General features: G+C 53.2%; 1 protein-coding gene across 1 annotated transcript in view; it reads left to right on the forward strand.

Annotated features, from left to right (window-relative positions):
* The window catches only part of U2AF2 (U2 small nuclear RNA auxiliary factor 2), a 29,948-nt gene that overhangs the window by 6,307 nt on the left and 2,177 nt on the right, over positions 1–21,464 (forward strand). Inside the window, exons 3-11 of the mRNA XM_058822741.1 lie at positions 1,118–1,147; positions 2,709–2,812; positions 3,507–3,658; positions 6,125–6,241; positions 8,463–8,601; positions 11,559–11,638; positions 12,683–12,805; positions 18,050–18,136; positions 19,486–19,734. Of these exons, the coding sequence (XP_058678724.1) occupies positions 1,118–1,147; positions 2,709–2,812; positions 3,507–3,658; positions 6,125–6,241; positions 8,463–8,601; positions 11,559–11,638; positions 12,683–12,805; positions 18,050–18,136; positions 19,486–19,734 (1,081 nt within the window). The remainder of the gene's footprint in view (positions 1–1,117; positions 1,148–2,708; positions 2,813–3,506; positions 3,659–6,124; positions 6,242–8,462; positions 8,602–11,558; positions 11,639–12,682; positions 12,806–18,049; positions 18,137–19,485; positions 19,735–21,464) is intronic.

Raw genomic sequence — 21,464 nt, forward strand, 5'->3', positions numbered from 1 at the left:
CCCAGCCAGGGCAGCGTCTGCAGGGACGGCCAGCGCCACAGTGACACTGGGGACACTTTGGGGACATTGGGGACACGCTGGGGACATTGGGGACACACGTTGGGGCCACACTGGGGACATTGGGGACACACGTTGGGGCCACACTGGGGACATTGGGGACACTTTTGAGACGTTGGGAACGCATTGGGGACGCTGGGGACACGTTAGGGACACGTTTAGGGCGTTGGGGACACGTTAGGGACAGTTCAGGACAGTGGGGACACTGGGGACACGCTGGGGACATTGGAGGCAGTTGGGACACCAGGGACACTGGGGAAGCGTTGGGGACAGTGAGGACACCCTGGGGACACCCTGGGGACACCCTGGGGACATGGGGGGACATGGGGGGACATTAGGGGCACAGTGGGGACCCTTTGAGGACATTGGGGACACCTCGGGAGCGCTGAGAACATTGGGGACATTCTGGGGACATTGTGGGACACTCGGGACACGTGGAGCGTGCTCTGGGGACACCTTGGGGACATTTAGGGACAGACTGGGGACATTGGGGACACCGTGGGGACACCTTGGGGACAGACTGGGGACATTGGGGACACCGTGGGGACAGACTGGGGACATTGGGGACACCGTGGGGACACCTTGGGGACAGACTGGGGACCCTGGGGACACCGTGGGGACAGACTGGGGACATTGGGGACACCGTGGGGACACCGTGGGGACATTTAGGGACACCCTGGGGACACCTTGGGGACATTGGGGACACCGTGGGGACACCCTGGGGACATTTAGGGACAGACTGGGGACACCGTGGGGACACCTTGGGGACATTTAGGGACACATTTGGGACATTGGGGACACCTTGGGGACACCTTGGGGACATTTAGGGACAGACTGGGGACATTGGGGACACCTTGGGGACACCTTGGGGACATTGGGGACAGACTTGGGACACCGTGGGGACACCGTGGGGACACCTTGGGGACATTTAGGGACACATTTGGGACATTGGGGACACCTTGGGGACATTGGGGACAGACTGGGGACATTGGGGACATTGGGGACACCCTGGGGACACCGTGGGTGTCACCCCCTCTAAAGCCCCTCCCCTCCCCCACAGGTCACCCCTGAGCCTCTCGGGACCCCTCAGGTGAGAGGGGATTGGGGATTGGGGGATTTTGGGGTTTTTTGGGGGATTTTGGGGTTTTTTGGGGGATTTGGGGTTTTTTGGGGTTTTGGGGTTTTTTGGGATTTGGGGTTTTGGGATTTTTGGGGTTTTGGGGTTTTTTGGGGATTTTGGGGTTTTTGGGTTTTTTTTTGGGATTTGGGGTTTTTGGGGATTTTTGGGGTTTTTGGGGATTTTGGGGTTTTGGGGATTTGGGATTTTGGGGTTTTTTGGGATTTTGGTTTTTTTTTGGGATTTTGGGGTTTTGGGGATTTGGGCATTTTGGGATTTTGGGGTTTTTTGGGATTTTGGGGTTTTTTGGGGTTTTTGGGGATTTTGGGGTTTTGGGGATTTGGGCATTTTGGGGTTTTTGGGATTTGGGGTTTGGGGATTTGGGGATTTCGGGGATTTGAGATTTTGGGGTTTTGGGGGATTTGGGGTTTTTTGGGGATTTGGGGTTTTTGGGGATTTTGGGGATTTTGGGGATTTGGGTTTTTTTTGGGGATTTGGGGTTTGGGGGATTTTGGGGTTTTTTTGGGGATTTGGGGTTTTGGGGATTTGTGGTCTTTTGGGGTTTTTGGGGATTTTGGGATTTTGGGGATTTTGGGTTTTTGGGGGTTTTTTTGGGGCGTTTTTTGAGAAGAGTTCGGGAGGAATTTTAGGGTTTTTTTGGGGGTGTTTTTGGGGTTTTGGGGAGCTTTTTAGAGGAGTTTTTGGGGAGATTTTGGGGTTTTTTGGGGAGAGGTTTTGGAGGGTTTTGGGGTGGTTTGTAGGGGAGTTTTGGGGTTTTTTTGTGGGTGCTTTTGGGACGTTTTGGGTGTTTTTTGGGGGTATTTTTGGGAGGGTTTTGGGGTGTTTTTGGGGCTGTTTTGGGGCTGTCTTTGAGTCTTTTTGGGGAGATATTTTGGGTGGTTTTGGGGTGTTTTTTGGGAATTTTTGAGAGGTTTTTTGAGGGTGTTTTGAGTGATTTTTGGGGGGGTTTAGGTGATTTTTGGGATATTTTTGGGTGATTTTGGGAGGTTTCTCAGGGGTGTTTTGGGGGTGATTTTTGTGGCATTTTGGGAAGTTTTTTGGGGGTGTTTTGGGTGAGATTTTTTGGGTTTGCTGGGTGGTTTTTGGGGGCGTTTTTTGGGAATTTTTGAGGGATTTTTGGGTGGTTTGGGTGATTTTTGGGATATTTTTGGGTGATTTTGGGAGGTTTCTCAGGGGTGTTTTGGGGGTGATTTTTGAGGCATTTTGGGAAGTTTTTTGGGTGAGTTTTGGGTGATTTTTGGGTGAGTTTTTTTTGGGTTTTCTGGGTGGTTTTGGGGGTGATTTTTGGGGCATTTTGGGAAGTTTTTTGGGGGTGATTTTTGGGTGAGGTTTTTTTGGGTTTTCTGGGTGGTTTTTGGGGGTGATTTTTGGGACATTTTGGGAAGTTTTTTGGGTGAGTTTTGGGTGATTTTTGGGTGAGTTTTTTTTGGGTTTTCTGGGTGTTTTTTGGGGGCGTTTTTGGGGTATTTTGGGGGGCTGATTTGTGCAGCCCCCTCCCCGAATTCCCCCCCAGCCGCTCCCCCCGGCACGAGAAAAAGAAGAAAATCCGGAAATATTGGGATGTGCCCCCCCCCGGCTTCGAGCACATCACCCCCATGCAGTACAAGGCCATGCAGGGTGAGAGACCCCTCCCCAAATTCACCCGGGGCCGCCGGGACCCCCAAACCCCCACCGGGACACCCCATGGACACCCCAGAGACCCCAAAACCCCCCAAGAACCCGCCAGGAGCCCCCACGGATCTCCCCCAAATCCAACACCCCGGGACCCCCCAATAACCCCTCAAATGCCCCCTCAGGACCCCCCCCAAACGGCCCCAAATGCCCCCAGGACCCCCCATAACCCCCCCAAACCCTGCCAGGGACCTCAAACCCAATCAGGACCCCCCAAAACCCTGCCAGGGAACTCAAACCCCCTCGGGACCCCCCATAACCCCCCAAACCCTGCCAGGGACCCCAAATCCCCCCAGGACCCCCCAAACCCCCCAAACGCTGCCAGGGACCCCAAACTGCCCCATAACCCATCCCAGGGACCCCAAATCCCCCCAGGACCCCCCATAACCCCCCCAAACGCTGCCAGGCCTCCCCAGACCCACCCAAACCCCCCAAAACCCCTCTCAGGGACCCCAAAGCCCCTCAGGACCCCCCAATAACCCCCCAAACTGCCCCATAACCCATCCCAGGGACCCCAAACCCCCTCTGAGACCCCAATAACCCCCCAAACTGCCCCATAACCCCTCCCAGGGACCCCAAACCCCCCAATACCCATCCCAGGGACCCCAAACCCCCCGTGACCCCCCGTTTGTGCCCGCAGCCGCGGGGCAGATCCCGGCCACGGCGCTGCTGCCCACCATGACCCCCGACGGCCTCGCCGTCACCCCCACGCCCGTGCCCGTGGTCGGCAGCCAGATGACGCGGCAGGCGCGGCGCCTCTACGTGGGCAACATCCCCTTCGGCATCACCGAGGTGAGCTGGGGTGAAATTGGGGTGAAATTGGGGTCATTTCTGGGGTTTTGGGGCGCCTCTACGTGGGCAACATCCCCTTCGGCATCACCGAGGTGAGCTGGGGTGAAATTGGGGTGAAATTGGGGTGAATTTGGGGTGAATTTGGGGTTTTGGGGCGCCTCTGCGTGGGCAACGTCCCCTTCGGCATCACCGAGGTGATTTGGGGTGAATTTGGGGTGAATTTGGGGTGAATTTGGGGTGAATTTGGGGTTTTGGGGCGCCTCTGCGTGGGCAACGTCCCCTTCGGCATCACTGAGGTGATTTGGGGTGAAATTGGGGTGAATTTGGGGTGAATTTGGGGTGAATTTGGGGTGAATTTGGGGTGAATTTGGGGTGAATTTGGGGCGCCTCTACGTGGGCAACATCCCCTTCGGCATCACCGAGGTGAGCTGGGGTGAATTTGGGGTGAAATTGGGGTGAATTTGGGGTGAATTTGGGGTTTTGGGGCGCCTCTACGTGGGCAACATCCCCTTCGGCATCACCGAGGTGATTTGGGGTGAAATTGGGGTGAATTTGGGGTCATTTCTGGGGTTTTTGGGGCGCCTCTACGTGGGCAGCATCCCCAGGGGCATCACCGAGGTGAGCTGGGGTGAAATTGGGGTGAAATTGGGGTGAATTTGGGGTGAATTTGGGGTTTTGGGGCGCCTCTACATGGGCAACATCCCCTTCGGCATCACCGAGGTGATTTGGGGTGAATTTGGGGTGAAATTGGGGTTTTGGGGCGCCTCTGCGTGGGCAGCATCCCCTGGGGCATCACCGAGGTGAGCTGGGGTGAATTTGGGGTTTTGGGGTCATTTCTGGGGTTTTGGGGCGCCTCTACGTGGGCAACATCCCCTTCGGGATCACCGAGGTGAGCTGGGGTGAAATTGGGGTGAATTTGGGGTGAATTTGGGGTGAATTTGGGGTTTTGGGGCGCCTCTACGTGGGCAACATCCCCTTCGGCATCACCGAGGTGATGTGGGGTGAAATTGGGGTGAATTTGGGGTGAATTTGGGGTTTTGGGGTCATTTCTGGGGTTTTGGGGTCATCTCTGGGGTTTTGGGGCGCCTCTACGTGGGCAACGTCCCCTTTGGCATCACCGAGGTGATTTGGGGGAATTTGGGGTGAATTTGGGGTTTTGGGGCGCCTCTACGTCGGCAATATCCCCTTTGGGATCACTGAGGTGATTTGGGGTGAATTTGGGGTGAATTTGGGGTGAATTTGGGGTTTTTACAGGGTTAACTGGGGGTTTGGGGGGAGTTTCTGGGGTTTATTTGGGGTTATTTCTGTGGATTTTGGGGTTTTTGGGGTGTCTCTACAGGGGCAGCACCCCCTTTGGCATCCCTGAGGTGCTTTGGGGGCAATTTGGGCTAAATTTGGGGTTATTTTTGGGGTTTTTGGGGTGTCTCTACAGGGGCAGCATCCCCTTTGGCATCCCTGAGGTGCTTTGGGGGTAATTTGGGGTAAATTTGGGGTAAATTTGGGGTTATTTTTGGGGTTTTGGGGCGCCTCTACGTGGGCAACATCCCCTTTGGGATCCCTGAGGTGATTTGGGGTGAATTTGGGGTGAATTTGGGGTTATTTCTGGGGATTTTGGGATTTTTGGGGTGTCTCTACAGGGGCAGCACCCCCTTTGGGATCCCTGAGGTGCTTTGGGGGTAATTTGGGGTGAATTTGGGGTTATTTTTGGGGTTTTTGGGGTGTCTCTACAGGGGCAGCATCCCCTTTGGGATCCCTGAGGTGCTTTGGGGGTAATTTGGGGTAAATTTGGGGTAAATTTGGGGTTATTTTTGGGGTTTTTGGGGCGTCTCTACAGGGGCAGCATCCCCTTTGGGATCCCTGAGGTGATTTGGGGTGAATTTGGGGTGAATTTGGGGTCATTTCTGGGGATTTTGGGATTTTTGGGGTGTCTCTACAGGGGCAGCACCCCCTTTGGGATCCCTGAGGTGATTTGGGGGAATTTGGGGTGAATTTGGGGTTATTTTTGGGGTTTTTGGGGCGCCTCTACGTGGGCAACGTCTCCTTTGGGATCCCTGAGGTGATTTGGGGTGAAATTGGGGTGAATTTGGGGTTGTTTTTGGGTTTTTTGGGGTGTCTCTACAGGGGCAGCATCCCCTTTGGCATCCCTGAGGTGCTTTGGGGGCAATTTGGGGTTATTTGGGGTTATTTTTGGGGTTTTTGGGATTTTCTTGGGGTAAATTTGTGGTAAATTTTTTGGCAATTTCGGGTAAATATTTTGGCAATTCGGGGTAAATTTGAAATTTTAGGATTTTATTCCAAACCCCCGGAATTTCCTGGCTTCGATCCAAATCCTCTTTGCTCCCCAACCCCCCGAATTCCCCCGGTTCTGACCCCAAATTCCCAATTTCCCTCCCCAAACCCCGAATACCCCATTTCTGACCCAAAACCCCCAATTTTCCGCCCGGATTTCCCCGTTTGTGCCCGCAGGAGGCGATGATGGATTTCTTCAACGCCCAGATGCGCCTGGGGGGGCTCACCCAGGCCCCGGGGAACCCCGTGCTGGCCGTGCAGATCAACCAGGACAAGAACTTCGCCTTCCTCGAGGTGGGCCCGGCCTCCATTCGGGGAAATTTGGGAAAATTCGGGGAAATTCGGGCGTTTGGGGGTGAATTTGGGGCGCTCTGGGCCGGGCGCGTGGGGTTTCTTTTGGGTTTTGGGGGAATTTCAGGGGGTTTTGAGGAGATTTCGGGGGGATTTTGGGGGAAGTTTTGGGGGGGATTTGGGGTTCCTTTACCCATTTTTGGTTTGCTGGCCCCATTTCTGACCTGGTTTTGGGTTCCTTGACACAATTTTAGGTTCCCGCCCCGTTCCTGACCCATTTTTGGTTTCCCTCCCCATTCCTGACCCGTTTTTGTGTTTCCCAGCCCCATTTTTGTTTCTCTCCCCATTCCTGCCCCATTTTTGGTTTCCCTCCCCATTTCCTGACCCATTTTTGTTTTCCCATCTCCATTTTTGGTTTCTCCCCCCATTCCTGCCCCATTTTTGTTTCTCTCCCCATTCCTGACCCATTTTTGGTTTCCCTCTCCATTCCTGACCCATTTTTGTTTTCCTATCTCCATATTTGTTTCCCCCCTCGTTCCTGACCCGTTTTTGTGTTTCCCAGCCCCGTTTTTGTTTCTCTCCCCATTCCTGACCCATTTTTGGTTTCCCTCCCCATTTCTGACCCGTTTTTGTGTTTCCCAGCCCCATTTTTGGTTTCTCCCCCCATTCCTGCCCCATTTTTGTTTCCCTCCCCATTCCTGACCCATTTTTGTTTTCCCATCTCCATTTTTGGTTTCCCTCCACATTTCCTGACCCGTTTTTGTGTTTCCCAGCCCCATTTTTGGTTTCTAGCCCCATTCCTGCCCCATTTTTGTTTCCCTCTCCATTCCTGACCCGTTTTTGTGCTTTTTCCCCATGTTTCTGACCTGTTTTTGGTTTCCCTGCCCCATTTTTGGTTTCCCTCTCCATTCCTGACCCATTTTTGGTTTCCTATCTCCATATTTGTTTCCCCCCTCGTTCCTGACCCGTTTTTGTGTTTCCCAGCCCCATTTTTGGTTTCTCCCCCCATTCCTGCCCCATTTTTGTTTTCCCATCTCCATTTTTGGTTTCCCTCCCCATTCCTGACCCGTTTTTGTGCTTTTTCCCCCTGTTTCTGACCCACTTTTGTTTTCCCATCTCCAATTTTTGTTTTCCTCCCCGTCCCTGACCCGTTTTTGTGTTTTCCTGACCCGTTTTTGTGTTTCCCTGACCTATTAATGTGTTTCCCTGACCCATTTTTGTGCTTTTCCCCTGTTCCTGACCCGTTCTTGTGCTCTTTCCCCCCATTCCTGATCCGTTTTTGTGCTTTTTCCCCCTGTTTCTGACCCACTTTTGTTTTCCCATCTCCAATTTTTGTTTCCCTCCCCGTTCCTGACCCGTTTTGTGTTTCCCTGACCCGTTCTTGTGCTCTTTCACCCCATCCCTGACCCGTTTTGTGTTTCCCTGACCCGTTCTTGTGCTCTTTCACCCCATCCCTGACCCGTTTTGTGTTTCCCTGACCCGTTTTGTGTTTCCCTGACCTGTTTTTGTGCTTTCCCCCCGTCCCTGACCCATTTTTGTGTTTCCCTAACCCATTTTTGTGCTTTGCCCCCGTTCCTGACCCGTTCTTGTGCTCTTTCCCCCCGTTCCTGACCCGTTTTGTGTTTCCCTGACCCATTTTTGTGTTTCCCTGACCCATTTTTGTGTTTCCCTGACCCATTTTTGTGTTTCCCTGACCCGTTTTTGTGTTTCCCTGACCCGTTTTGTGTTTCCCTGACCCGTTTTTGTGTTTCCCTGACCCATTTTTGTGTTTCCCTGACCCATTTTTGTGTTTCCCTGACCCGTTTTTGTGCTCTTTTCCCCCGTTCCTGACCCGTTTTTGTGTTTCCCTGACCCATTTTTGTGTTTCCCTGACCCGTTTTTGTGCTCTTTTCCCCCGTTCCTGACCCGTTTTTGTGTTTCCCTGACCCGTTTTTGTGTTTCCCTGACCCATTTTTGTGCTCTTTTCCCTCGTCCCTGACCCGTTTTTGTGTTTCCCTGACCCATTTTTGTGTTTCCCTGACCCGTTTTTGTGTTTCCCTGACCCGTTTTTGTGTTTCCCTGACCCGTTTTTGTGCTCTTTTCCCTTGTCCCTGACCCATTTTTGTGTTTCCCTGACCCGTTTTTGTGCTCTTTTCCCTTGTCCCTGACCCATTTTTGTGTTTCCCTGACCCGTTTTTGTGCTCTTTTCCCCCGTTCCTGACCCGTTTTTGTGTTTTTCCCGCAGTTCCGCTCGGTGGACGAGACGACGCAGGCCATGGCGTTTGACGGGATCATCTTCCAGGGGCAGTCGCTGAAGATCCGGCGGCCCCACGACTACCAGCCCCTGCCCGGCATGTCCGAGAACCCCTCGGTCTACGTGCCTGGTGAGAGCCCCAAATCAGCCTGGAATCGCCCCAAAATCACCGCAAAAATATCCTGAAATCACCCCAAAAATATCCCTGAAATCACCCCAAAATCACTGCAAAAATATTCCTGAAATCACTACAAAAATATCTCTGAAATCACCCCAAAATCACCGCAAAAATATCCTGAAATCACCCCAAAAATATCCTGGAATCACCCCAAAATCACTGCAAAAGTACCCCTGAAATCACCCCAAAATCACTACAAAAATATCCCTAAAATCACCCCAAAATTACCGCAAAAATACCCCTGAAATCACCCCAAAAGCACTGCAAAAGTATCCCTGAAATCACCCCAAAAATCGCTGCAAAAATATCCCTGAAATCACCCCAAAAATATCCCTGAAATCACCCCAAAATCACCCCAAAAACACCCCTGAGATCACCCCAAAATCACCCCAAAAATACCCCTGAAATCATCCCAAAATTACTGCAAAAATATCCCTGAAATCACCCCAAAATCACTGAAAAAATACCCCTGAAATCATCCCAAAATCACCGCAAAAATACCCCTGAAATCACCCCAAAATCACTGCAAAAATATCCTGAAATCACTGCAAAAATATCTCTGAAATCACCCCAAAATCACTGCAAAAATATCCCTGAAATCACCCCAAAAATTGCTGCAAAAATATCCCTGAAATCACCCCAAAAATATCCCTGAAATCACCCCAAAATCACCCCAATAATATCTCTGAAATCACCCCAAAATCACTGCAAAAATATCCCTGAAATCATCCCAAAATTACTGCAAAAATATCCCTGAAATCACCCCAAAATCACCCCAAAAATACCCCTGAAATCACCCCAAAAGCACTGCAAAAGTATCCCTGAAATCACCCCAAAAATATCCCTGAAATCACCCCAAAATCACCCCAATAATATCTCTGAAATCACACCAAAATCACTGCAAAAATATCCCTGAAATCACCCCAAAATCACCACAAAAATATCCCTGAAATCACCCCAAAAGCACTGCAAAAGTATCCCTGAAATCACCCCAAAAATCGCTGCAAAAATATCCCTGAAATCACCCCAAAAATATCCCTGAAATCACCCCAAAATCACCCCAAAAATACCCCTGAAATCATCCCAAAATTACTGCAAAAATACCCCTGAAATCACCCCAAAATCACCCCAAAAATACCCCTGAAATCACCCCAAAAGCACTGCAAAAATATCCCTGAAATCACCCCAAAAATATCCCTGAAATCACCCCAAAATCACCCCAAAACACCCCTGAGATCACCCCAAAATCACCCCAAAAATACCCCTGAAATCATCCCAAAATCACCACAAAAATACCCCTGAAATCACCCCAAAATCACTGCAAAAATATCCCTGAAATCATCCCAAAAATATCCTGAAATCACCCCAAAAATATCCCTGAAATCACCCCAAAATCACTGCAAAAATATCACTAAAATCACCCCAAAATGTCTGCAAAAATATCCCTGAAATCACCATGAAATCACCCCAAAAATACCCCTGAAATCACCCCAAAATCACCCCAAAAATCTCCTTAAAATTCCCCAAAAATCAGGGGTGCTCCCAAGTTCTGGGGGGAATTTTGGGGTTCCAGGTGGGATTTTTTTTCTGGGGGTTCCTGGGGGGATTTTGGGTGATTTTTGGGGGCTCCAGGTGGGAATTTAGGGGAACTTTGGAAGTTCTAGGTGGGATTTTGGGGGTTCCAGGGTAATTTTGGGGTTCCATGTGTGAATTTTGGGGTTCCAGGAGTGAATTTTGGGTTTCCAGGTGTGAATTTTGGGGTTCCAGGTGTGAATTTTGGGGTTGCAGGTGTGAATTTTGGGTTCCAGGTGTGAATTTTGGGGTTCCAGGGCAATTTTGGGTTCCAGGTGTGAATTTTGGGGTTCCAGGTGTGAATTTTGGGGTTCCAGGAGTGAATTTTGGGTTTCCAGCTGTGAATTTTGGGGTTCCAGGTGTGAATTTTGGGTTTCAAAGTGTTAATTTTGGGTTCCAGGTGTGCATTTAGGGTTCCAGATGTGAATTTTGGGGTTCCAGATGTGAATTTTGGGGTTCCAGATGTGAATTTTGGGGTTCAGGTGTGAATTTTGGGGTTCAGGTGTGAATTTTGGGTTTCCAGGTGTGAATTTTAGGTTTCCAGGTGTGAATTTTGGGGTTCCAGGTGTGAATTTTTGGGTTCCAGGGTAATTTTGGGTTCCAGGTGTGAATTTTGGGTTTCCAGCTGTGAATTTTGGGGTTCCAGGTGTGAATTTTGGGGTTGCAGGTGTGAATTTTGGGTTCCAGCTGTGAATTTTGGGGTTCCAGGGCAATTTTGGGTTCCAGGTGTGAATTTTGGGGTTCCAGGTGTGAATTTTGGGGTTCCAGGAGTGAATTTTGGGTTTCCAGCTGTGAATTTTGGGGTTCCAGGTGTGAATTTTGGGTTTCAAAGTGTTAATTTTGGGTTCCAGGTGTGCATTTAGGGTTCCAGGTGTGAATTTTGGGTTTCCAGGTGTGAATTTTGGGGTTCCAGGTGTGAATTTTGGGGTTCCAGGAGTGAATTTTGGGTTCCAGGTGTGAATTTTGGGTTTCCAGCTGTGAATTTTGGGGTTCCAGGTGTGCATTTAGCGTTCCAGGTGTGAATTTTGGGTTTCCAGGTGTGAATTTTGGGGTTCCAGGGTAATTTTGGGTTTCCAGGTGGGAATTTTGGGGTTCCAGGTGTGAATTTTGGGTTCCAGGTGTGAATTTTGGGGTTCCAGGTGTGCATTTAGGGTTCCAGGTGTGAATTTTGGGGTTCCAGGAGTGAATTTTGGGTTCCAGGTGTGAATTTTGGGGTTCCAGGTGTGCATTTAGGGTTCCAGGTGTGAATTTTGGGGTTCCAGGTGTGCATTTAGGGTTCCAGGTGTGAATTTTGGGGTTCCAGGTGTGAATTTTGGGGTTTTTCTGGCCTTTTCCAGGTGTGGTGTCCACGGTGGTCCCGGACTCCGCCCACAAACTCTTCATTGGGGGCCTCCCCAATTACCTGAACGACGACCAGGTGAGGGGGGCAGCCCCAAAAAATCCCCCCAAAACATCCCATCCCTAAAATCCCCTCAAATATCCCCTCAAAAGCCCCATTCCTTAAAACGAGGAGAAGACCCCAAATTCCCCAAAAACCCCATTTCAAAAATTGGGGGAAGAGACCCCAAAATCCTCAAAAATCCCCCCAAAACATCCCGTCCTTCAAGCTGGGGGAGAGACCCCAAAATCCCCCCAAAACATCCCCTAAAAATATCCCCTTAAACTGAGGAGAAGACCCCAAATTCCCCAAAAATCCCATTTCAAAAAATCGGGGGAAGAGACCCCAAAATCTTCAAAAATCCCCCCAAAACATCCCATCCTTTAAGCTGAGGGAGAGACCCCAAAATCCCCCCAAAATATCCCCTCAAAAGCCCCATCCCTTAAAACGAGGAGAAAACCCCAAATTCCCCAAAAATCCCATTTCAAAAAATCGGGGGGAGAGACCCCAAAATCCTCAAAAATCCCCCGAAAACATCCATCCTGTAAGCTGGGGGAGAGACCCCAAAATCCCCCAAAATATCCCCTAAAAATATCCCCTTAAACTGAGGAGAAGACCCCAAATTCCCCAAAAATCCCATTTCAAAAAATCGGGGGGAGAGACCCCAAAATCCTCAAAAATCCCCCCAAAAACCTCATCCCATGAATGTGGGGAGGAGACCCCAAAACCCCCAAAAATCCTCCAAAATATCCCCTAAAAATATCCCCTTAAACTGAGGAGAAGACCCCAAATTCCCCAAAAATCCCATTTTGAAAATCGGGGGAAGAGACCCCAAAATCCTCAAAAACACCCCCAAAAACCTCATCCCGTGAATGTGGGGAGGAGACCCCAAAACCCCCCAAAATCCTCCCAAAATGCCCCAAACTGAGCTGAAATCAGCCCGGGGAATGGACGGGACCGGGCGGGACCCCCGGGGGATTTTGGGGAGGGGGTTCCCCGTTCCAGAGAGGAATTCCCGAACCCCGGGGGTGCTCCCGGCCCCAAAAGGGCCCGAATTCACCCCAAAACGCCCGAACCCCGCAGGTGAAGGAGCTGCTGACGTCCTTCGGGCCCCTCAAGGCTTTCAACCTGGTCAAGGACAGCGCCACGGGGCTGAGCAAGGGCTACGCCTTCTGCGAGTACGTGGACATCAACGTCACTGACCAGGTAACAAAACTGTCCTAAAATGGCTCAAAAACTGCTCAAAAACTGCTCAAAAACTGCTCAAAAACTGCCCAAAACTGCCCCAGAAACCGCCAAAAAATGGCTCAAAAACTGCCCCAGAAACTGCCCAAAAATGGCTCAAAAACTGCCCAAAGCTGGCCCGAAACCTGACCCAAAAACTGCCCAAAAACTGCCCCAAAAAATACCCCAAAAACTGCCCAAAAAGTGCCCAAAACTGCCCCAAATCTGCCGCGGGGCTGAGCAAGGGCTGCGCCTTCTGCGAGTACGTGGGCATCAACGTCACTGAGCAGGTACCCAAACTGCCCCAAAACACCCCAAAAACTGCCCCAAAAACGGCTCAAAAAATACCCCAAAAACTGCCCAAAAACGGCTCAAAAACTGCCCCAAAAACGGCTCAAAAACTGCCCCAAAAACGGCTCAAAAACTGCCCCTAAAACTGCCCAAAAACTGCTCAAAAACTGCCCCAGAAACCGCCAAAAAATGGCTCAAAAATTGCCCCAGAAACTGCCCAAAAATGGCTCAAAAACTGCCCCAGAAACTGCCCAAAAATGGCTCAAAAACTGCCCAAAACTGGCCCGAAACCTGACCCAAAAACTGCCCCAGAAACTGCCCAAAACGGCTCAAAAACTGCCCAAAACTGGCCCGAAACCTGACCCAAAAACTGCCCAAAAACTGCCCCAGAAACTGCCCAAAAACTGCCCCAAAAACTGCCCAAAAATGGCTCAAATACTGCCCAAAACCGGCTCAAAAACTGCCCCAAAAACTGCTCAAAAACTGCCCCAAATCTGCCGTGGGGCTGAGCAAGGGCTGCGCCTTCTGCGAGTACGTGGGCATCAACGTCACTGAGCAGGTACCCAAACTGCCCCAAAACACCCCAAAAACTGCCCCAAAAACTGCCCTAAAACTGCCCAAAAAATACCCCAAAAACTGCCCAAAAAACTGCCCTAAAACTGCCCAAAAAACTGCCCTAAAACTGCCCAAAAAACTGCCCAAAAATGGCTCAAAAACTGCCCCAGAAACTGCCCCAGAAACTGCCCAAAAACGGCTCCAAATCTGCCCAAAACTGGCCCCGAAACCTGACCCAAAAACTGCCCAAAAACTGCCCAAAAACTGCCCCAGAAACTGCCCAAAAACTGCCCAAAACTGCCCCAAATCTGCCGCGGGGCTGAGCAAGGGCTGCGCCTTCTGCGCGTACGTGGACATCAACGTCACTGACCAGGTACCCAAACTGCCCCAAAACACCCCAAAAACTGCCCCAAAAACTGCCCAAAAACGGCTCAAAAACTGCCCCAGAAACCGCCAAAAAATGGCTCAAAAATTGCCCCAGAAACTGCCCAAAAATGGCTCAAAAACTGCCCAAAACTGGCCCGAAACCTGACCCAAAAACTGCCCAAAATGGCCCAAAAACTGCCCCAGAAAATGCCCAAAAATGGCTCAAAAACTGCCCAAAACTGGCCCGAAACCTGACCCAAAAACTGCCCAAAAACTGCCCCAGAAACTGCCCAAAATTGCCCAAAAACTGCCCCAGAAACTGCCCAAAAATGGCTCAAATATTGCCCAAAAACTGCCCAAAACTGCCCCAAATCTGCCGCGGGGCTGAGCAAGGGCTGCGTCTTCTGCGAGTACGTGGACATCAACGTCACTGACCAGGTACCCAAACTGCCCTAAAACACCCCAAAAACTGCCCCAAAAATTGCCCAAAAACGGCTCAAAAACTGCCCCAGAAACTGCCCAAAAACTGCTCAAAAACTGCCCAGAAACCGCCAAAAAATGGCTCAAAAATTGCCCCAGAAACTGCCCAAAAATGGCTCAAAAACTGCCCAAAACTGGCCCGAAACCTGACCCAAAAACTGTCCAAAACCTGCCCAAAAATGGCTCAGAAACTGCACCAGAAACTGCCCAAAAATTGCTCAAACACTGCCCCAAAAACTGCCGAAAAATGGCCCAAAAACTGCCCCAGAAACTGCCCAAAAATGGCTCAAAAACTGGCCTAGAAACTGCCCAAAAACGGCTCAAAAACTGCCCCAAAATTGCCCAAAAACGGCTCAAAAACTGCCCCAAAAACTGCCCAAAAATGGCTCAAAAACTGCCCCAGAAACCGCCAAAAAATGGATCAAAAACTGCCCCAGAAACTGCCCAAAAATGGCTCAAAAACTGCCCAAAAATGGCTCAAAACCTGCCCAAAAACTGCCCAAAACTGGCCCGAAACCTGACCCAAAAACTGCCCAAAAACTGCCCCAGAAACTGCCCAAAAATGGCTCAAAACCTGCCCAAAAACTGCCTAAAACTGCCCCAAATCTGCCGCGGGGCTGAGCAAGGGCTGCGCCTTCTGCGAGTACGTGGGCATCAACGTCACTGAGCAGGTACCCAAACTGCCCCAAAACACCCCAAAAACTGCCCCAAAAACTGCCCTAAAACTGCCCAAAAAATACCCCAAAAACTGCCCAAAAAACTGCCCAAAAACTGCCCAAAAAACTGCCCAAAAACTGCTCAAAAACTGCCCCAGAAACTGCCCCAGAAACTGCCCAAAAACGGCTCCAAATCTGCCCAAAACTGGCCCCGAAACCTGACCCAAAAACTGCCCAAAAACTGCCCCAGAAACTGCCCAAAAATGGCTCAAAACCTGCCCCAAATCTGCCGCGGGGCTGAGCAAGGGCTGCGCCTTCTGCGCGTACGTGGACATCAACGTCACTGAGCAGGTACCAAATTACACCTGAAACTGCCCAAAATCTGCTCAAAAAACTGCTCCAAAATGGCCCAAAAACTGCCCCAGAAACTGCCTCAAAAATGGCTCAAAAACTGCCCCAGAAACTGCCCAAAAATGGCTCAAAAACTGCCCCAAAAACCGCCAAAAACTGCCCAAAAACTGCCCCAAAAACTGCTCAAAAACTGCCCAAAAACTGCCCAAAAACTGGCCAAAAACTGCCCCAAAAACTGCCCAAAAACGGCTCAAAAACTGCCCAAAAACTGCCCCAGAAACTGCCCAAAAATGGCCCAAAAACTGCCCAAAAACTGCCCCAGAAACTGCCCCAGAAACTGCCCAAAAACTGCCCAAATCTGCCCCAAATCTGCCGCGGGGCTGAGCAAGGGCTGCGCCTTCTGCGCGTACGTGGACATCAACGTCACTGAGCAGGTACCAAATTACACCTGAAACTGCCCAAAAACTGCTCAAAAAACTGCTCCAAAACTGCCCCGAAACCTGACCCTAAAACTGCTCAAAAACTGCCCCAGAAACTGCCCAAAAACTGCTCAAAAACTGCCCAAAAACTGCCCAAAAACTGCCCCAAATCTGCCCCAAATCTGCCGTGGGGCTGAGCAAGGGCTGCGCCTTCTGCGAGTACGGGGACATCAACGTCACTGACCAGGTACCCAAACTGCCCCAAAACACCCCAAAAACTGCCCCAAAAACTGCCCCAGAAACCGCCAAAAAATGGCTCAAAAACTGCCCCAAAAACTGCCCAAAAATGGCTGAAAAAGTGCCCCAAAACTGCCCCAAAAACTGCCCCAAATCTGCCACGGGGCTGACCAAGGGCTGCGCCTTCTGTGAGTACGTGGACATCAACGTCACTGAGCAGGTACCCAAACTGCCCCAAAAACTGCACAAAAAATACCCCAAAACCGGCTCAAAAACTGCCCCAGAAACTGCCCAAAAATGGCCCAAAAACTGCCCCAGAAACTGCCCAAAAATGGCTGAAAAAGTGCCCCAAAACTGCCCCAAAAACTGCCCCAGAAACTGTCCAAAACCTGCCCAAAAATGGCTCAAAAAGTGCCCCATAAATTGCCCAAAAATTGCTCAAAAACTGCCCAAAAACTGCCCCAGAAACCGCCAAAAAATGGCTCAAAAACTGCCCCAGAAACTGCCCAAAAATAGCTCAAAAACTGCCCAAAACTGGCCCGAAACCTGACCCAAAAACTGTCCAAAACCTGCCCAAAAATGGCTCAAAAACTGGCCTAGAAACTGCCCAAAAACGGCTCAAAAACTGCCCAAAAATGGCTCAAAAACTGCCCCAAATCCACCCAAAAATCCTCCCCAAATCCACACAAAACTGCCCCAAACCTGCCCAGAACCTGCCCCAAATCCCCCCACGATCAGCCCCAAATCCACTCCTGGGGGTCGCAGCCCCCCCAATTTGGGGAGGGGGTCCCCAAACTACTCCTGACCCTCCCCAAATCTTCTTGGAACCCCAAATGCCCCCTAAAACCCCCAAAATCCCAGAATTTCCCCCCAAACCCAGCCCTGGTGGGGTCCCCCGGGGTGGCAGCCCCCCGTAATGTGGGGAGGGGGTTCCCCAGTGCCCGTAATGTGGGGAGGGGTCCCCCAGCCCCCATAATGTGGGGAGGGGGTTCCCCAGCCCCCGATTTGGGGAGGGGTTCCCCAGCCCCCCATAATGTGGGGAGGGGTTCCCCAGCCCCCCATAATGTGGGGAGGGGGTTCCTCAGCCTCCCATAATGTGGGGAGGGGGTTCCCCAGCCCCCGATTTGGGGAGGGGGTTCCTCAGCCTCCCATAATGTGGGGAGGGGGTTCCTCAGCCTCCCATAATGTGGGGAGGGGGTCCCCCAGCCCCCATAATGTGGGGAGGGGGTTCCCAAACCCCCATAATATGAGGAGGGGGTTCCCCAGCCCCCCATAATGTGAGGAGGGGTTCCCCAGCCCCCACAATGTGGGGAGGGGGCTCCCCAGCCCCCGATTTGAGGAGGGGGTTCTCCAGCCCCTGATTTGGGGAGGGGCTTCCCCAGCCCCCATAATGTGGGGAGGGGCTCCCCAGTCCCCCGTAATGTGGGGAGGGGGTCCCCCAGCCCCCGATTTGGGGAGGGGGTTCCCCAGCCCCCGATTTGGGGAGGGGGTTCCCCAGCCCCCCATAATGTGGGGGGGGTTCCCCAGCCCCCCATAATGTGGGGAGGGGGTTCTCCAGCCCCTGATTTGAGGAGGGGGTTCCCAAACCCCCATAATATGAGGAGGGGGTCCCCCAGTGCCCATAATGTGGGGAGGGGGCTCCCCAGCCCCCCGATTTGGGGAGGGGTTCCCCAGTGCCCACAATGTGAGGAGGGGGTTCCCCAGCCCCGATTTGGGGAGGGGGTTCCCCAGCCCCCCGTGATTTGGGGAGGGGGTTCCCCAGCCCCCCATAATGTGGGGAGGGGGTTCCCCAGGGTGGCAGCCCCCCAATTTGGGGAGGGGGCTCCCCAGCCCCCCAATTTGGGGAGGGGTCCCTGACCGTGTCCCCCCAGGCCATCGCGGGCCTCAATGGCATGCAGCTCGGCGACAAGAAGCTGCTGGTGCAGAGGGCGAGCGTGGGGGCCAAGAACGCCACGCTGGTGAGTGAGGGAGACCCCTCCCCAAATCCCCACCTCGCCCAGCGGTCCCACTCGTTACCCCCATTTCCCCCCCATTTCCCCCCAATATTTCCCCTTTTCTTTCCCCAATTTTTCTCTTTTTTCCCATTTTTACCCCTCATTTTCCCCCAATTTTTTCCCCAAATATTTCCCATTTTTCCCCAATTTCCCCCTGACATTCCCCATTCTCCCCCCGATATTCCCCCACATTTTTCCCAACAATTCCCACTTCTCCCCCCGATTTTTTTTGTTTTTAATTTTCCCCCCAATTTTCCCGTTTCCCTCCCCGCCGTTTCTCCGCGTTTCCGCTGCCCACGGCGCCGTTTCCCCGTGCCCGTTGCATTTTCCCAACAATTCTCACTTTGGTTTTGTTTTTGGAATGTTCCCCCAATTCCCTGTTTCCTATTCCCCATTTCCCTGCCCGCCGTGCCCCCCATGCCCCCCGTGCCCCCCGTGCCCCCTGTGCCCGCCGTTTCTCCGCGTTTCCGCTGCCCACGGTGCCGTTTCCCTGTGCCCGTTGCATTTTCCCAACAATTCCCACTTCATTGGTTTTGTTTTTGGAACGTTCCCCCAATTCCCCGTTCCCCGTTTCCCTGCCCGCCGTGCCCCCCGTGCCCCCCGTGCCCCCCGTGCCCGCGTTTCCGCTGCCCCATGCCCGTTGCATTTTCCCAACAATTCCCACTTTGTTTTTGTTTTTGGAACGTTCCCCCAATTCCCCGTTCCCCATTCCCCGTTTCCCTGCCCCCCGTGCCCCCCATGCCCGCCGTGCCCCCCATGCCCGCCGTGCCCCCCATGCCCGCCGTGCCCGCCGTTTCTCCGCGTTTCTGCTGCCCACGGCGCCGTTTCCCCTTTGCATTTTCCCAACAATTCTCACTTTTGTTTTGTTTTGGAACATTCCCCCAATTCCCCGTTCCCCGTTTCCCTGCCCGCCGTGCCCCCCGTGCCCCCCGTGCCCGCCGTGCCCGCCGTGCCCGCGTTTCCGCTGCCCACGGCGCCGTTCCCCGTGCCCGTTGCATTTTCCCAACAATTCCCACTTCATTTGTTTTCTTTTTGGAACGTTGCCCCAATTCCCCGTTTCCCTGCCCGCCGTGCCCCCCGTGCCCCCCGTGCCCCCTGTGCCCGCGTTTCCGCTGCCCACGGCGCCGTTTCCCCGCTGCCCGTTGCATTTTCCCAACAATTCCCACTTCATTTGTTTTGTTTTTGGAACGTTCCCCCAATTCCCCGTTCCCCGTTCCCCGTTTCCCTGCCCGCTGTGGCCCCTGTGCCCCCCGTGCCCGCCGTTTCCCCGCGTTTCCGCCGCCCACGGCGCCGTTTCCCCGTGCCCGTTGCAGAGCACCATCAACCAGACGCCGGTGACGCTGCAGGTGCCGGGGCTGATGAGCTCGCAGGTGCAGATGGGCGGGCACCCCACGGAGGTGCTGTGCCTGCTCAACATGGTGCTGCCCGAGGAGCTGCTGGACGACGAGGAGTACGAGGAGATCGTCGAGGACGTGCGCGACGAGTGCGGCAAGTACGGCACCGTCAAATCCATCGAGATCCCGCGGCCCGTCGACGGCGTCGAGGTGCCCGGCTGTGGGAAGGTGAGAGAGCCGAGATACGGGCTCACCTGTGTGCCCAGGTGTGCCCAGGTGTGCCCAGGTGTGCAGGGAATGGGCAGGGAAAGGGTTAAATCCATCGAGATCCCGCGGCCCGTGGATGGCGTCGAGGTGCCCGGCTGTGGGAAGGTGAGAGAGCCAAGATATGGTGGCATTACCGGCGTGCCCAGGTGTGCCCAGGTGTGCTGGGAACGGGCAGGGAATGGGCAGGGAACGGGCAGGGAAAGGGTTAAATCCATCGAGATCCCACAGCCCGTCGACGGCGTCGAGGTGCCCGGCTGTGGGAAGGTGAGAATGCAGAGATACGGGCTCACCTGTGTGCCCAGGTGTGCCCAGGTGTGCCCAGGTGTGCCCAGGTGTGCAGGGAACGGGCAGGGAAAGGGTTAAATCCATCGAGATCCCGCGGCCCATGGATGGCGTGTAAGTACCTGGCATACGGGCTCACCTGTGTGCCAGGAATGGGCAGGGAAAGGGTTAAATCCATCGAGATCCTGCAGCCATGGATGGCGTGTAAGTACCTGGCTGTGGGAAGGTGAGAATGCAGAGATACGGGCTCACCTGTGTGCCCAGGTGTGCCCAGGTGTGCTGGGAACGGGCAGGGAAAGGGTTAAATCCATCGAGATCCTGCAGCCATGGATGGCGTGTAAGTACCTGGCTGTGGGAAGGTGAGAATGCAGAGATACGGGCTCACCTGTGTGCCCAGGTGTGCCCAGGTGTGCAGGGAACGGGCAGGGAAAGGGTTAAATCCATCGAGATCCTGCAGCCATGGATGGCGTGTAAGTACCTGGCTGTGGGAAGGTGAGAATGCAGAGATACGGGCTCACCTGTGTGCCCAGGTGTGCCCAGGTGTGCTGGGAATGGGCAGGGAAAGGGTTAAATCCACTGAGATCCTGCGGCCGGTGGATAGTGTGCAAATACCTGGCTGTGGGAAGGTGAGAGAATGGAAATACGCGGTCATAGCGGCTCACCTGTGTGCCCAGGTGTGCCCAGGTGTGCCCAGGTGTGCACAGGTGTGCCCAGGTGTGCACAGGTGTGCAGGGAAACGGGCAGGGAAAGGGTTAAATCCATCGAGATCCCGCAGTCAGGGAGGTGCCCGGCTGTGGGAAGGTGAGAGAGCCGAGATACGGGCTCACCTGTGTGCCCAGGTGTGCCCAGGTGTGCCCAGGCGTGCTGGGAACGGGCAGGGAAAGGGTTAAATCCATCGAGATCTCCTGGCCAGGGAGGTGCCGGGCTGTGGGAAGGTGAGAATTCAGAGATATGGTGGCATTACCGGTGTGCCCAGGTGTGCCCAGGTGTGCCCAGGCGTGCTGGGAACGGGCAGGGAAAGGGTTAAATCCATCGAGATCCTGCGGCCCGTGGATGGCGTCGAGGTGCCCGGCTGTGGGAAGGTGAGAATTCAGAGATACGGGCTCACCTGTGTGCCCAGGTGTGCCCAGGCGTGCCCAGGTGTGCCCAGGTGTTCCCAGCTGTGCCCAGGTGTGCCCAGGTGTTCCCAGGTGTTCCCAGCTGTGCCCAGGTGTGCCCAGGTGTTCCCAGGTGTGCCCAGCTGTGCCCAGGCGTGCCCAGGTGTTCCCAGGCGTTCCCAGGTGTGCCCAGGTGTTCCCAGCTGTGCCCAGGCGTGCCCAGGTGTTCCCAGGTGTGCCCAGCTGTGCCCAGGTGTGCCCAGGTGTGCCCAGGTGTGCCCAGGTGTGCCCAGGTGTTCCCAGGTGTGCCCA

Source organism: Ammospiza caudacuta, chromosome 34 (genome assembly GCF_027887145.1).
Source record: "Ammospiza caudacuta isolate bAmmCau1 chromosome 34, bAmmCau1.pri, whole genome shotgun sequence".
Taxonomy (NCBI): Eukaryota; Metazoa; Chordata; class Aves; order Passeriformes; family Passerellidae; genus Ammospiza; species Ammospiza caudacuta.